Here is a 16969-nt window from a genome sequence, read left to right on the forward strand (position 1 = left end):
TCAGAACTCCTCTAAACGTACACACAGAATGGGCGGATTGTATCATATGTAAACTATAATTCAAAATTGGTTTATAAAAAAGAAAAAAGATCACGAGCTTTAAAACCATGCCACTTTACTAGCGTGGTGACCTTGGGCAAGTCTGCATGTCTTTGAGCAGCCATTTTTTTTTATCTGTTACTTGTAGCGGAAGGTACTCATCCGATGTGACCAAGGTGAGGGGCAGAGATGCTGCCCGTGAACTGTGTGGTCCAATGCCTGACATAGCTGAGGCACTAGATATTTTCATTCCCATCCCATGAATGGCTCAGTGTGCAGAACCGGCCTTTAAATTAACTAAAGCTGCTCTATTTTAGACCCATAAAAGTTAAGTTCAAATATTTGTGAAAGGTAAAAATGTTAACATCCATATGTTTGTTTAATGATAGCTCTGAGAGTCTTATTACTGTTGCTATCTTTTATATCACTATAGCATACTAAATCTTCTAGGGTTAAGTCTCATATAATTAGTTAAGAACAATATATGATATTCCTTCAGCCAAGAAAGCACAAGGAATTATTTGCAGTGTTAGCTTGAAAAGAGTCATTCATTGAGGAATAATTGAAAAAATACTGGTGACACATTTATGATCCCCATCTTTTTTTCCTTTGCTTTTATTCTGTCTTTGAAATGAAATCTTTATCTTGTGTCAAATGGATAAATATTAATAAAATCCCTATTGACCCTATCTCACTCTTTTGTGACAGATACAATCTTAAAAGTAATTGTAAAGAATATACATATGCTTCTGGCATTCAGCATTTTAAAGGCACTTAAAACCATCCAAAACATAGCTTTGACTCACTCTTTCTCCTGAGAGAGCAAGTCAGCATCTCCTGTCTAGCAATAATAACAGGAGTTGCCTAATTTTGAGTGCCTGATATGTTCTCTGAACTGTGGTGGGCACATTGTATTATTTGCATTAAATTATTAAATTATTTGTATTAAATTGCTTGATATGTACCTTACTATGGCCTTATTAGGTAAATAGTAAGTGTTGCCCCTTTGCAGAGGCAAATGGCCTTGGAGAGATGAAGTAACAGCTCAGGGGGTGCCCTTTAGTAAGCAGGGGAGCTACCCCTGTCCTTCTGGGATGTCCAACTTCTCCTCCTCTCCTGCTAGGTCGCCTGGGTGCTGCTTCTGAGGGAGACGCACCCTTCAGGCCAACCTTTGCCTAACAGGAGCTCATTTTTCAGCTCTTCTCCTAGGTCCAAATCCTCTTTTTAAGTCAATAATTAAAAGAGCACTGACATCACTTTTAGAACCTCCTTCTTCCTTGAGGACTTATGCCAACTATGTGGGTCTTTGAACCTTTGAGTTTATCTGCTTCCCGACTTCCCCTTTGAATCATCTTCCACTCTGTTGATAAAGTGATCTTCTGAAAATGCAGATCTGATCAAATCCCTCTTCGCTGAAAACGCTTCTTTGCTTTCAGGAACAACGCTAAACTCTGGTCTTGCACCTAAAACTCCTCACAAGCTGATCTCTTTGCATTTGTCTGGTCAACATTTCCTGCTGCCAAGATTGAGATTCCCTTTGTGCCCCCATGCCCAACCCCACCCTCCGAAAGCACACACAGAGAAACACCCTTCTCCACCTTCAGAAGTGATCCAGCCACTCCAAGCCATTTCTGGGTCGTTGCATCTGTGCCTCTAATATTTTGTTCCCTCCAGATGGAAATGCACTTTGCTTTCATCTAACTTCTCTTCCTCATTTAACCAATATCCCAGACTGTCGAGATACCCTTTCTCATAGTCCCCACAGCTCTTGGTGCCAAACTGTATCACAGCATCATCACAGTGCATTGTAATTAGCCACTTACGCGTGTATTTTCCCCCAAGAGACTTAGGTTCCTTGAGGACAGATAGCACTGCGTCTCGTTCATTTATTTAGCCTGGGCGTCCAGCACAGGGCTCGCGAATACAGATGCTTACTAAATATTTGTATGAAGGATCCAGCCTTGATGATTTGGCCTCAAAGTCTCACAGGGAAAAATAGATTCTGACCCTTTTTCTGACCCTCTAAATGTAGAGTGCCCTTGGATAAGTGACTATGTCCCATTCTCTGAGGCCCAACAGGGTTTCCTGAGGCTGACTGCTCCTGTGTTAAGGAAGGTCACTGAAAACCTTATCAGCCGAGCATCCCACCTCAAAACTGAGATCCGGGGGAGTGTGGTGCAGTGGAGCTGTCTCGGGATTCTGGTGGGGCCAGTTCGCTGAAGTGCGCAGACTTCTGTTTCTTCCAGGGGGCCTGTGTGGGAAGCAGGTAGTCATAATTATTCAGCATTTAAAGACACAGAAAGGTAGGCCTTGGCTTCTGCCCTCCCTGACCAATCCACCTTTCCGCTACCAAGCAAGATGACTTGGAAGTTGGTAGGCAGGGAGGAATCACACATGTGACTCTTAGTTTTTTTTAATAATAATAATAATAATAAATAAGTGGAGAGATATTTTAATTTAAAAGTTAATAAAAATAATATGTTTATTGTAGAAAGTTTGAAGACTATAGGAAAATGCAAAAATGAAAATGAAAAATTATTCGTACATATTATAGAGCCTGCTTTTATATCTAAAATATTGTAAATGTTTTTCTCTTAAAATATTTTCTATATTCTGACTTAATGCATATATAATATTCCATTCTTTTGATAGTTTACAGTTTAATGTGAACTATTGTACATGTATAGCTTGCTTCCAAGTATTGCCATTATGAATAACACAGACTGCTTTAAAGATAAAACAACCTTTTCTAATTTTTAAGGCACTTGCATGCTCAATACATAAGCCATAGAAAATGTAGAAAAGAATGTACAAAGAAACAAAGATTATCTACAACCCCATAACCTAGCAAGAACCATGATTAATTTTTTTGGTCCTCTAGTCTTTCTGTAAGTGTGTATGATTGCATATGATACAGTTATGTATACCACTTTTCAATATGTATTATTTTGTCAGCGTTTTCCTATATCATTAAAAGCATTCTAAAATGTAATTTTCTGTTGCTTGGATTTTCATAATTTAATTACGTAATTTAACCCGTCTCTTAGCATCTCTTTATGTGTGTGTGTATATGTTTTGCTATTGTACTTAATAAAGAACTACCATCTAAAATATATTACCATAAAAATTAAGTCAACATTTAATGCTGGTGAGATATAGTAAAAATGATTCATAATACATTTTCTGACCTTCATTTTTTAATATTCTGCTTTTAGTAATTATTCATTGAAAGGCCACTTTGCTGCTCTGTGAGTTTAAGGATGGATGTCAGAGAAACCTCTTGTTGCCAGGATGTTTGTTGATTGAGCCTCTTTTCTGTAGAGTTTGGTTTAGAGGGTTTCTCCTGAGAGAGACAGACAACTGGCGGCACTGCCGGACTTTATGACTTATTCGTATTTGATTCGTAACCAAACATTCCCCCTTCTGAGCTTCCATATCTTGAGGAAGTTTAATAATTCCAATTTTAGCTTTTGTAAGCTGTAAGCACAAAGGTTATTTCAAAAATAAGGAGAGGCCGAGGAGTAGGATTTTTTATCGCGCTGTCTCATATTGCCACTTGGTGCCAGCTTCCCAGCTCCCTGGATCTCCTGGGAGCGGGTCCCGTGTCCTCGGAAGGGCTCAGCTGTGGAAACTGCCTGTCTCATGCTGTGGCCATGTCCCGTGGTTATGTGCAGAGGGAATGCACACCTCACCTTCTTCCAGAGGCCCAGCCATTATTGCGTACGTTTTCCAAGTTTTGTTCTTGTCACCTCTATCAGAGCATTCTTAATGCCATGTGGTTTCGCATGCCAGCCCAAGCCAGGGGCCTGCTTTCGTGGAAGTTATGCTTTATTCAACTCTGTACCCAGGACCTGGCTTACATTAGGCAATGAATGAATGAATGAATACATGTATGCTATTTATAAATGTATTTGATGATTGTCCCATTTTGACAATTTGAAGACACCTGGTCACATGCAAAGTGCGCCCTTCACGGGTATTGTCCCCTGAGGGAGATTCTCTCCACTCCACCACCCCTACCCCGCGCCCCCTAGAGAAGTGCCTGTTGGAGTAGTAAATCACATAAACCTGGATTTACTTTGTGGCCACGTGACTCTGGGCAAGTAGCTTACCTTTTCCTTGTTTTAGTTTTCTCATTTGTTATCTGGGGATTTAATGGTACCTACTTAATAGAATTACTATGAGGAATAAGGAAATGCAAAAATGGCTCCTGGCACTTGGTGGTTCCAGAATAAATGGCAGTCTCTCACTATTACTATTCTTACCTGTTTGGTACGTCAGGAGTAGTCCAGCAGTGAAGGTATTTGGAACTAAGTAGATCTTGCAGTTGGACAGACTTGACCCGTTCAGCAGGTTGTCTGTACCTCTATGTGATTAATTTTGTGCAAAGAAATTTGCTTCCCTCAGCCTGGCCCGAGTCTGCTGCAAAATGAGTTAGTAGTGGAAGTTTTCTTTGGAGTAGAAGAATATGGTGGGCAAGACAGATGCCTGTGGCAGAATGAAGCAAGGAGAAGGGCTGCTTGGCTTGCAGAAATTCCTGCTTTACTGTCCCTTGAAACCCCGTTTCATTTCTAAAAACATTTTTGGAGAAACCTCTTGGTGAAAGAGTGGCTCCATCATGAGAGGTAACTTGAGAGCAGTTTCCTGTCTGTTTTTGTTGCCAGCTCTCTAGTCGTAAGGTCCTGCTTCGTACCCAAAGGAGGCTTTGAACATCAGCTGTCTCAAACAATCTCTCGTCTTATCACTTATTTTAATGTTGCTTGCACAGGTCACTCTTGGATGTGGTGCTCTGGGCAATCTCACTCCAGAATGCTTCCCTTCCTTTATTTAACCTCTGACCTGTGAAAACAAGAGTTAATCAAGAGTTCTAAGGTAGCTAAGAGGAAGGGGAAGTGTTTGGTTACAAATTAAATATGAACAAGTCATAAGTCATAAATCCCCAGCAGTGCTACCAGTTGTGTGTCTCAAGTTGCATATGGTCCAGAGTGTTTGGGTTATAAATTCAAGTTCAGGGCTCTCTGATTGCTTGGGGGTAGGTGTTAGGTTAGTTTTCTTTTGGCCTAAAACTCTTTGCCTTCTAAAACATTACTTTTATTGGACCAGCTACATTCATATCCTACTTTCTCTGTGTGCCTGTCTCCCCTTCCTTTCTTTACCTGCCTGCTTGTGTTGATTGGTGTGCTGTTCTGTGAATTGAGACAGAATTGCTTCTCTGAGAAGAAGTTCAGCATATGGAAAAAGTTGCCAGGGAAAGGCACTGAAGCATAGAGCCTAAATGGGTTTAAGAGACAGCCAGACACTTTTATAGAGAGATTTGCGATTGAATGATATAACATTCAAGCAGAGATCTGGGGTGGAAATGAACTTAAATGAGTGCTATTCGTGGAAAACTGATGCCCTGTCTAATCTAGCATTTCCTAATTGTCACCATAAGCATACATTCAAAGCTTTACACTTTAAATTAGAAAAGGCAACACAGCATGTTTAAGAAGCTATGTCACAGGCCATGGGTTCTTGTAGATAAGTTCTTAAACATACACATGAAAGGTAGCAGAAGCATTGGATTTTAACATCAAGCATGGGAAAGTTAAAGTATTTTTTTCTGCCATCTTTGATTAAAAGATTTTAAGTCGAGCTATTTATATTTATGTTTCTGAATATAACATATACACTAATTCCTAAAGCAATTAAGAGCTGACACATGACTAGTGTCCCTGGAGCTGGCAAAGTAAGAAAGCACACTGAATGGTTGGGAGGCAGCCAGAGCTGGTTCGCTCAGAACACCTAGAGCCGAGGGGCTTTTGGGGGCAAGCTTTCGTTTTATCAGGGCGTTACAGTGAGCATCGCAAGGTAAGAATTTCAAATCCTAATCTCAGGGTCGATCATTATATTTGATCATGTCGTTCAACTAATTGTGTCATGTAGCAAGTGGGACAGAAATCACACTGGACTAGTTTTGTGTCCAGCTCTGCTTTTAGTAGCCATGCTGTCCTGGGCCCATCTCGGCCCATCTCTGAGACTCAGTTTTATCATCTGTAAAATGGAATGATAATTCAGCTCATAGAGCTGCTGTGAAGACAACTTAGGGGTAAGTGCCAGGTTTCCTTGTGGCCTAAAACTCTTTGACTTTTAAAACGTTACTTTTATCGGACCAGCTACGTCCACATCCTGCCTTCTGTGTGCCTGTCTCTCCTTCATCCTTTCTCCACCTGCACCTACCCTCAAAGCACCTCACACTTAATAAATGTTTTTTTCCCTTCCCCCATTAGCTCCCACTTCTTAGCTCTAAAATGAGAATAATATCAAATGACATCTCAGTGGGGTAATTAATTTGGTTGTTTACTACTGAAAGCAGGACAGGACTTCTTGTGTAGCCATTTCTTCCCTTTGTTGTGTTGTCGTTCCTTTTTCAGTAGTGACAATATATTTCTCTTTTAGTCTGTGAAGACTTTTGTAAGGTGGACCTTCGTCAGAACCTCACGAACCCATTACGTTATATTACAGTGGTAATTTTAACCATAAACTAAGATGCTCTGAATGGCTTAAAAAACCTGTAGGCGTGTGAATACGGGATGGGCAGCATCGAAAACTCTTTGGAAAATGATGAAAGGCCTATGTGCTCGCCCTCTCTGGGCCCATGGAAAATATCTGAGAATTACACTGAATTGTCAGTGCAGGTGTCATTACTGCAAAGATCTTCTGTTACCAACACTTCACCGGTGAGAACAGAGGAAAGCGCCTCTGTGCTTTCCTCCCGAGCTGTCCCCCTCAATCACAGTAATGCTGTCCCGGAAAAGAAGACGACAGATCCGCTCTCTGAAAGCAACAATTATTGAATACCCATCAAGAGAGAAAAAAGCCTGGTTTCAAAAATCAAATCCAAGTGTATGTTTGGGTAGATTTATATAAGCACAGATTTTTTTACGCCAGCTTTTTGTGTTTTGTTTTTGTCTTTGTTTTCCCTAATACAAATTAATATTTCTGTTCATTCAGTACATACATTTGTGTCATAGATGGACTAGGTATCACAATGGAGTGTTAATTATGGGCGTAATTAAGTGAAGATCAGAGATTCTTGATCTTAACTGGATACCATAAGAAATTCACAACTTGAGATGAAGCAGCTGTGAGCAAAGCAGAATGCTCAGATAGAGTGAGACTGGCTCTGGTCTTCCAAAGAGTGTTGTTTCTCCTTTCATTTGGGTTCCTCTGACATTTGATCTTACTTGAAATAATAATACAATTTTATCTGTTCCAGGCACAGTGATGGGTGGGTTCACATATGTCTCACCCTCACAACAGCCATGTGAGGGTAGATATTATATCCTCATTTCACACGAGGGAGGGGAGAAACATGCTTTGGGCCACAGCTAGTGACAAGCTGACACTTAGACCCAAGTGGGTCTCCTGGCTTTGCAATCTGTGTAAAGTCGATCAGCAAAGTGTCACTTCCGTGAGAACCTCTCATCCGTTCCCTTTATGGACCTCTCTCATTGCACTGGCCCAGTGCTGCTGACATTATCTGCCAGTATATCTGCTTCCTTCCTTAGTCTATGAGCTCCACAGAAGCTCAGACCTGGGTCTCATTCCCCACGCACCTTGCAGAGTGCCAGGCATAGAGTGGGTGGAGGACTTCGTGGTTAGATGACTGTTCGCTACATTTGAAAAATGAAGGATCTGGAAATGTGTGATGTTTGGACTGTGAACCTCACCTCCAGTTCTTAATTCCAGAGACGTGTTTACTTAAGCTTAATGTGGTTAGCTCAGGTAGGTGTGGTGTGCTTTTCCCATGGGGGAATGTGTACACCCGGTGCTATGGCTGTAGTTTGAGAACTGTAGACCAATACACGGAGGTGGGTTTGTTATACTTAAAAGTGGGAAGGCTCATTGCTGAGTGAAAGGGAAAAGGAATGTCTTATAGAAGCCAATGTGGTTGGGATCTAGGGTCTTTCCTCCTTCCCAGGAGAAGGCATGGGCAGTGGAAGAGTAGGGGAGAGGGAGGCTCATGGTACTGCCTTTCTCTTCAGTCGATTTGGAGAAAAGAGTGTCTTCTGAAGAGCAGATGGAGTGGGTTAGAGGTGGAAGAAGAAGGAAAAGTTTGGAGCACTGACAGTTTCAAGGATTCTTGAACAATGTTAAAGGCTCGCCTGTGCTTGAAAACCAAAGCACAGGTTGCCAAACCAAAACAGTCAGCCTGGTTCTGTGACATTTTCCCACGGCACTTGAAGTAGGAACAAAGAGTGGATGGTGAGGTTGCTTGTGTTGGAGGGATAGGCGAGGGGCGGATACTTCGTAATCTGCTTTGAGTATTTTCTCACTCTAATTATTTTTTACAGACCCTAGCAAGCCATTGTCAGGGATCGTTTTTAGTTCTGGATTATTTTCCTAACCAAAATGCTCCCTCCTAAATTTGGAGCCCCACCTCCCAACAGGAGCTGGCTGACTGTTAACCCTGTGGCTGTAGTGCTACAAGCCTTAGTAGAAACCACAGGGACGAGCCACATCTGTTAAGGGAGGTTCTGATTTATTGTACTTCTAACATGTGCCAGGCACACATTAGAGATTAAACAGTCAATACACAGTCATGATCCTTGCTCTAAAGGACGTGACACCAGTGGAGAAGACAAACAAGCAAGTATTACAAACTGTGGAGAGTCTTAATGTAGGATAAGTCCAGGAGGGCCTCGTATTCCGGGAATAAAATGCATCTAAGTGGAGACCAAAATTTTATAGTAAAAATGGGGGGAAAGTTTATTTAGGATCTTATCTTGAAAAAAATGAAACTAACGTTTGAAAATAAATTTATTTCAACAAAGTCTAGCTTTTAGTCCAACAATGCATTATTCTTAGAATAAATGACGAGCCTGGTGGTTTTTTTAAAGGAGGCCGTTATACTTTTTCTGACATAATAACACTTCATGTTTGACTTTCATAGCAGAATCATAAGAGGAGTTATTTTCCCCAAAAGCATTTGAAGATTTCCCCAAGGCCTCTCTGATTTTTTTGATACTGAATTCATTTTCTTTTGATGTGACTGTTGTGCCACTGTCCTTATTTTCTTTATTTTTCTTTGTCCCTTGTTACTTGGTCTAATGCTGCCAGATATTCATTTGTCAGTCACTTTGCCTCAACTCCGAATAGGTGTCAAGCATCTCTTAACAAGGCCTTCATGATATCCTGCATTCTTTGCAAGGGTTTGTATTTGTACTTAGTGATTGGTTTTGCATTTTGCTGTAGATGTTCGACCAACCGAGACACTGACAGGAGCAGGCGTAGATGCTAGGTCAAACCAGTAGGTACTGAGTAGGGACCCCCTGATTTAAGCAGTCACATTAGTGATGAGCATTTTCTTCTTATAACAGTTTGTGCTTTCCTATCCACTCTGGTGACTGCAGGGCACGAGGAATTCCTGTGCAGAGTGCTGCTGGAGGAGCCTCTGACCCAGATGCCAGCAATCAACAAGAGCTTGCCAAAGCTGAGACCGGCAAGAGGTGTAGGCAGAGAGGGGTAGAAAGAGAATTGCAGCTGCCAGATTAGGTGTCCACGTATGTTGGTTACACTAGTTAGATGATGTACGTCTTTTCATGGAAGAGGAAACAGTCTTAGAGATTGCTTTCCCAAGATTTGTCCTGGGTTACTTGACTCAAGCCTGTGTTCTCTCCAGCATATGCCATGCTGCTCTGCTTTTTATAAAGCTTGGAGTTTTTTTGGCTTTTAATATGAACCCTTTAAAAACTCAGTGCCAAATAGCCTTGCCATCCGATGACTCTTGGTAGGAAGTAAGAAAAGAAGGAATACCTACCTCCCCTGGAGTACTCAAGATGGACTTTCAGGAGCTCCTCAGACAGAGGAAAGTCACCAAGAAGAATGAAAGGCCCTGTTCCATGTCACTCTTCTAAGCCTGAAACTCATTATTCCAGAAATGAGTAGAGTAGCTAAGCCATGAGTTCTCCCCAGGGTGGGGCTACTTCATTACATCTTCTAATAGAATTGTACCTGAGCATTTAAATATAAAACTTTAGTAAGTTCTTTTTTTTCTTTTAAATTACAGCCAGAGCATTGTGTTGATCTTTTTCAAATTATGCGTTTGACTAGGTTGTGTTTTCTTAAGATTTTCTCTTTAGGATAGTGAAGCGGACCCTGGTTCTGATAAGGCTGAGATCCACCAGGTTGGGCTGAGGTTTATGATAAGGGGCAATAGGCATTTCTGCCTGGTTCTAAAAACTCATGCTCAGGATGTTACTCTTTAACTGTCCCTTTGGTTCCCCTACTGGTTACAGAACAAAAGGGAGGCCCATCGTTTAGACATATATATGAGAGGCCCTCCAGAGTCTGGTCCTTCTGCCCCCATCTCTTGCCCTGCAGCCTGCATCCCCCACTCTCTGCCTGTTCCAGCTGCCCACAGTTCTCAAGTCAGGCCCTGAGGTTCCTGCAGTGCCTGCAGGCCATTGCTCGTGAGTTTTTTCTGCCTCTAACACTTCTTATCTCCACCCCTTCCACCTTTTCTCCTGTGCACTGAGAACAGTCTCCTTCCAGACAGAGATGAAGCTCAGTCTTCTCTGTGTGAACGAGAATTGAATCCCAGTTGCTACTGACCGAACGTTCTCTCCATTGCACATCCCTCTTGATAGCCACGATTTAAAAATTTTTATTTTTCCCAACTCAGGTCATTATTCTGTATACTTAAGAGTCTAGTTGATCTACTTTTATGAGATTTTGATGGAAGAGACCCTTTACATTCTTCTTCATTTTAATTATGAAACAATAACAAAAACTTAGCAGAAAGTTGCAAGTACAATATAAACGCCCCATTTGGGAAACGCTGCCAAAATAGTAACCAGTAATCCCCAAATAATTTAGTGCATAATTTTAAAAAGAAACATTCTTTTATATAACTACATTACAATTATCGAAATCAGAAAATTAGTATTAATTTTGATGACAATACTGTGTAATATGTGGACCTTCTCCCCCATTCGTGTGCCCACGTGCTGCCGTCTCCTCCCAGAGACGTTCTTTTCGACTGCTCGACTCCGCCCGGTCACCTCCCATGGAAGCCCTTCTACCTGCCTGGGCTGACACCCCACACCAGACTGCCTTCCAGATGCTTCTTTGACTCCACTTGGGCGCCAACACCCCGTGTCAGGCTGTCTGTCCGCGGGGAGAGCCTCCCCTCCATGGTTGAGTGCTGAGTCCTGCCCCCAGCTGCCGTTCTCGCAGCCGGCCACCTTCCTCAACTTGGCCAGCCTCTGCCACTCGTCTCTGCCACCACCGCCCCCGTCACGCACACACCTACTTTGCTTTGAACTGAAATATCAGCAAGAGAAGCGGGAGAGCTTTTTAAAATTTGGAATGGCTTTCTATTTTAGCACTTAGGACACTGAAGTGGAATCCCGTCGTGCAAGGTCAGTCACACGTACATGTGCTCGCCACCGCGGCAGCGGTCATCCTGACGGTTCGTTCAGCGGAGCCAGATTAGAACAGTGAGTTGTCTGTCCTCAGCTGAACTCAGTTCCTGAGGCAGCTCAAGGACGAGCAGCTCACGGTCCTGACAGATTTGCACATAGGCTGTTTTCACTCAGCACGCCCTCCAAACTCAGGCCAGTGACGTTGTGTCTTCGCAAACCACGCCTGCTGTAGTTTGGAGGCAAATGAAGGATTTTTTTACAGATGATTTTGACCCTGAGCGATTTGACTCTCTGCGCTTTCTCTGGAGCCTTCCCCTGCACATCTTGCAAGGGCCTTTGGTGGCCCATTTCAGCTGTTGTGTGTGGGATTACTGTAACTGCTACCTGAGCTCTTCTCAAGTCGAAGACTTCCTCTTGCCTTGCATAAAACAGACGCCTCCCTGTTTGACTGTCAGGCCTGGGAGTGAGGGCAGAGCCTGAGACAAAGTTACCTGAGGTACAGTTTGGTGAGAGAAGCTCGAATCCAGGCCAGTGCCGGAGAAGGAGGTTTTTCACCATCAAGGTTCTGCCAAGTGGGCCGTGATGATGCTCTGTTATCGTTTTATAAATCCATCAAAAGCCTAAGCTAAATAAAATGCTTGGGAAAGAGTCCCCGCCCTTCCGGTCCCAAACTAGGATGCTTTGTTGTGTATGCGCCCCTTTGTTCCCCACGAGCGCCGTGGCCTGCTCCAGGACAGGGACGCTTCGCGTTCGTCTTTTTGGCCTTCGCCTTGGACCGAGCGCGCCGCGGAAGGAGACCGCGGAGGGAGACCGCGTGGTGCGGTTCGTGCGCCTGCGCAGAGGTGCAGGGCGGGCGCAGCTCCCTCAGGCGGCCGGGGCGCAGCGGCATAATGGAGTGTTTGCTTCCTGTCTCTGCGCTGAGAAGTGCTATTTACTCCACGATGACAGACAGGCACAGAATGGACCGGAGGGTCTCCATGCCCTCACCTGCAACCTCGCAGGCAGCGCGAAGCTGTGGTGCCAGCACTAATGAAGCTGTACAGGAAACGCAGTGGCCAAAGTTCAGCTGTGAACCCTGGCCTCCGACGGGGGAAGAGAGGGCTCCTTTGAAGAAGAAGACAGCTGGGTTTTGGTTTCAAGACCTTAACACTGCCATCACTAGATAGTCATCTGTCAGTGCACAGGGGACAACATGTGGAGAGCAGTTGTGTCCGGTCAGGCCACGGGAGGAAGGAATGGCTGATTTCCAGGGTAACTGCGAAACCTCCCATGGCTGAGGGTTCTGCTTAGCGGAGCCAAAAAGAATCGATTTGGTGAGGCTGAGTGTGAGAACCCGGCACTGTGTGCTGCGGGCCAGGCTCTCCCACCATGTCACCTTCCTTCACCCTCACAGCTGGGAAGATGTGGCGGCTTGAGGTTCCGGGCCCAAGCTAGGTTGGTCACTTGAACCCAGTGGCCCAAACTGCTTCCATGTCTGCCAAGTCCTGGGTGATCAGAGCATCCAGCCTGCCCTAAGCTGCTTCAGCAAGTGTCCTGAAGTGAGTCCAGCTTTTCTCTCACTTACTTGAGGCCACAATGTCCTTGCAAGGAAATATTTTCTTGCTTTTAATTATTTTCCTTCCCAACTTTCGGTTCCTAGATTTAACTAGTGGCATTTTTTTTTTCTTTAAGGAAAAAAATAAATAAATTAAAAAAAAAAAAAGCATTTGTAGCCCTCGGTTGAATTTGTTTACCAAGTGTCCTCTAATCTGGGCAAGAGTTTTCTTCCGAGGGGATTTATTGTTCCTCCTAGAATGGCTTTTAACTCAGCTGAGGTTTATTTAACAGAATAGGAAGGGAGAAACTTATCTCCTCCCTAATCCCTCTTGAATGTTTACATTGCTCTGCCAAAGTAAATGCTGTGTAAAGTGGCAGCAGTCATTTGCTCTGTAATAGTCAATATGCAGCTGCCAGAGCTGATTGAAACATTAACGTAAGTGATAATGCTGTCATAGAAGTGAAAAGTTAAGTTGCTTATCAGTATATTTTGATAAGCTACTTAAATTTTACAGTAGCATGTGCTGGCTTCAGACAGACACTCATGATAGAGGACTGTGCACTTTATCTGTCCTCTCTGTTGCCTCTCACTTCATTTATTACCCTTGGCGGCACGGCTGGTAATCGGTGCCGGGTGCCGATTTCCCCCTGCGCGGCAGGACGGAGTCGGACAGCAGCAGCGCCCCGCTTCGCGTCCAGCTCTAACAGTCACGGGCCCTGCCCGCTCGGCGGGGTGGACGTGAGCAGGACGCCAGTGCTCTGTACACACTCTGCCCACGTGACTATTTGATGTCACTTGGGAAAGTTTCTCATGGTGAACAAAGCCATTTGAACTAAGTGTCAAAGCTTCTTGGGAGCAGGGATATATTTCAACAACAATTCTGTTGCACTAAAGTGCCTTTGCTGTTTGTCTTTGTTCAGTTTTGTTTGTTGGGTCAACACTGAGCACCGATGGTCTTCCGGGCTTCGTGCTGGGCGCCGGGAAGACAAAGCGAAGAAGGGCGTGACCCTTCCTCTCCGTTTATGCACAAGCTGTTGGGAAGGCAGACACGCCCTCCTGTGCCATGTGGCATGCACATGCCCAGGGCATGGAGGCGGGGAGGGGGCGGGAGGCTGCTAGGATGAGTAGAAATCAGCTGGACTAGACCATGAAGGGCAGGGGGAGAAAAGGGCCAGTGTACACAAGCTCAGGCAGGCTTGAGGATGCCTGCATGTCCTCAGAGTGAGGCCCCAACGAGGGGAGTACGTGTTGGAGAAGTAGGACAGCCAGAGAGGCAGTCAGGGGCCTGCCACTGGAGAGCCTTCAGCGCCATCCAGCCCTGTAGCAATGGGACGCACCAAAGAACTTTAATCCAATGGGCCACTTAGATTTGCATTTTAGATCATTCAAAGAGTGACACAGAGGAAGGGCGATGGTCAGGTCTAAGCTGTCATTCGAGTTAAGGGGTGCGATAGTCAGGATCCGGAGGAGGGCAACAGGGATGGAGGGTTAGAGCATACCCCCCAATATGTGGAGAGAGTATGTTGTAGGTGGAGGTGGAGTGTTCGCTGTGACAATATGACTGGTTCTGGGCTTGTGGGGCCTTTGGGACACCTCACAGCTGCCAGCAGTGGATATGCTGTATGTGTGTGCGGCTGTGTGTGTCCAACCCTGAGAAACTTGGAGCCTTCCTGGAAAGGGTGGGTGTGAGGGGAGAGGCCTGGGGGGCTGCTCAGAGATGGTTCCTGATTGCAGAGTCTGCTTTGAATGTCTTCTCTATGAACCTGTTCTAGCTCTGAGGCACTGGAATAATTTATAATGAACATTCATTCCTCTGTGTTATACGGGCAATTTTTTTAAATCCCAGAAATAATTAGCATTTCACCAGTCTGTGTTTCTAGCACAGCCTATGACAGGATGACTCTTTAGGCTGTAGAGAAAGACAGAAATGTACCAGTCTTGAATTTGCTCCTGGTTAAAGTTTTTGACCTGCATACTAATACTTCGTGTGTCTTTTCTTCTTCCCCAGCTATCTCCCGTGGTTCGAAGTATTTTATAAGCTACTTAACATCTTGGCAGATTACACGACAAAAGGACAGGTACTTGTCTTTTATTTTTTTTTAACAAGTAAACTTTAATTTTTGTAATTATAAAAGTAATAAATACTTTATATTTCACCAAAACATTTACCAAAAATGTAATGCATGCCCATTATAGAAAGTTTGGGGAATTCAGAAAATAGTAGGAAGAAAGAGAAAACCATGCCTACGTGTACTCTACTCCCATACCCCCCCCCGCCCCTAAATAAGTGTGGCTAGCGTTTTCTTCCTTTATTTTTTGAGTTAGATAAAACAAGAAACAGACCCTCGGTATTCACAGAGTTAATACTCACAATATCTAATTGTCCTGAGAAGCCCCGAAAGATCATGACATGTATTAAATTATAATTTTGCTGAGACACAAGTATGACTTGCTCATGCATGCTGCAAAGCTGAAATTTGTGAGTAAAACATTTAACTGGTAAGTGGCCTGGCCAGCTGTCCTGAGTTCCCAATCCAATAAGGCTTTCTTGTGCTTTTACAGTATTTTTATTAAGGGTCTGAGAATTACTTTAAGATTTAGTGCAGCTATATCTTACTGTATTTTTGAAAGAAAACCGTATGCTAAAGTGTTTTCTATGGGTATCAAGGGTAATGGGAGATGTATTTAGACTTTGTAGCCCATTTTTACCATTTTCATCAGGTACCATAATTACCAAAGCATTTCCCCAACACTGGTAAAAACAGAAATATTTTTCATAACCACATAGCATTATTTCATGTACCTTGATTTACTGAAACATTTCCCTGTTGGGAGTTTTTATTATTTGGTTTTTTTTTTTTTTTTTTTCAGTTTTACAATGACAGACATTAGTATCTTTGAGCATAAAGCGTTTTCTTTATTTTGGATCGTTTCCTTAGGAGTAGAATCTCAAATGGGCCATCGTAAGGTCAGTGGACATAAACATTTTTAGAACATTTGCCAAACTGCTTTCCAAAAGAATTGTACCGTTTTTTTAAAAGATGCTCTTTTCTTGCCCGGTGCTCCATACTCTCGCCAGTATTAGTTGTTGAATCCATTGTTTATTTGACAGGTAAACAAATCTCATTGTTTCGATGGCATTTCTTTTATTATTAGTGAGTTGAATATTTGTCCATATATCTAACTTCTTGTATTTTCCTCTTCGTAAATAGCCTAAGTTATTTAATTAAAGCGATACATTATTATTACATGTTAGAGAAGTTTTTTTCTCATGTATTCTATAGACTAGTAGTTCTGAGAAATGCTTCATCCAAGTAATACCGTAGTTGAGTGATGTTGGAGTCGGCGAGAGGGAGCGCTGTGCTTCATTTTTGTCTCCTAAAGATTCATGTAGCGTAGGCTCTGAGAAGTCCTGCAGTGGAGAAATCTGTGTTACTCAGAGCTTGTCACCTCATTTGGCTCCAAATCCTTTTTACTCCATGACTGATATTACTATTTTGAGATACCAGTGTTTCCTGGAACACACTTTGTGAAATGCAGTTTTGGAGAAAAGGTGGAAATTGTGTATATAATGGGTAAATCTTCCCTTCAAGTTAGATTTACTCACTGGCAAATGTATTTCAGAGGTCACAATATAGGGAAGGAATAACTAATAGAAATGGCTCCCTGGATCACTACGCTCACTCTGAAAGGATGCTTAGGTATCAGGGAATTCTTTCATAAAAGAAACGATTTACTCTTTGATGAATGAGTTAGGAGGCCACCTTGGGTCTGTTCATTGATTTCTAATTCACAGTTCACTTTAGTCAGACATTCAGGTTTTCACTCAAATTTGAAAGCTGTCTTTAGGAAATAGAATTGTATAACATGTAAGCTCTGCACAGCCTTAGAATTGGAGACCGACTCATGTATTTTTTTTTCTTCTATATTTATGCTCCAGTGCTGGGCCACTGGTGCTGCCCCCTTTCCCACGTGGATCCCTCTA

The 16969-nt window shown here is 43.2% G+C and overlaps 1 protein-coding gene across 11 annotated transcripts in view; it reads left to right on the forward strand.

Annotated features, from left to right (window-relative positions):
- Window positions 1-16969, forward strand: part of DENND1A (DENN domain containing 1A) — a 452316-nt gene that overhangs the window by 189968 nt on the left and 245379 nt on the right. For all 11 annotated transcript variants that reach the window (XM_016137432.2, XM_016137434.2, XM_036238282.1 and 8 more), the window contains one exon: window positions 14993-15062. In XM_016137432.2, coding sequence (XP_015992918.2) covers window positions 14993-15062 — 70 coding nt within the window. The remainder of the gene's footprint in view (window positions 1-14992; window positions 15063-16969) is intronic.

This window comes from Rousettus aegyptiacus, unplaced genomic scaffold (assembly GCF_014176215.1).
Source record: "Rousettus aegyptiacus isolate mRouAeg1 unplaced genomic scaffold, mRouAeg1.p scaffold_m13_p_3, whole genome shotgun sequence".
Taxonomy (NCBI): Eukaryota; Metazoa; Chordata; class Mammalia; order Chiroptera; family Pteropodidae; genus Rousettus; species Rousettus aegyptiacus.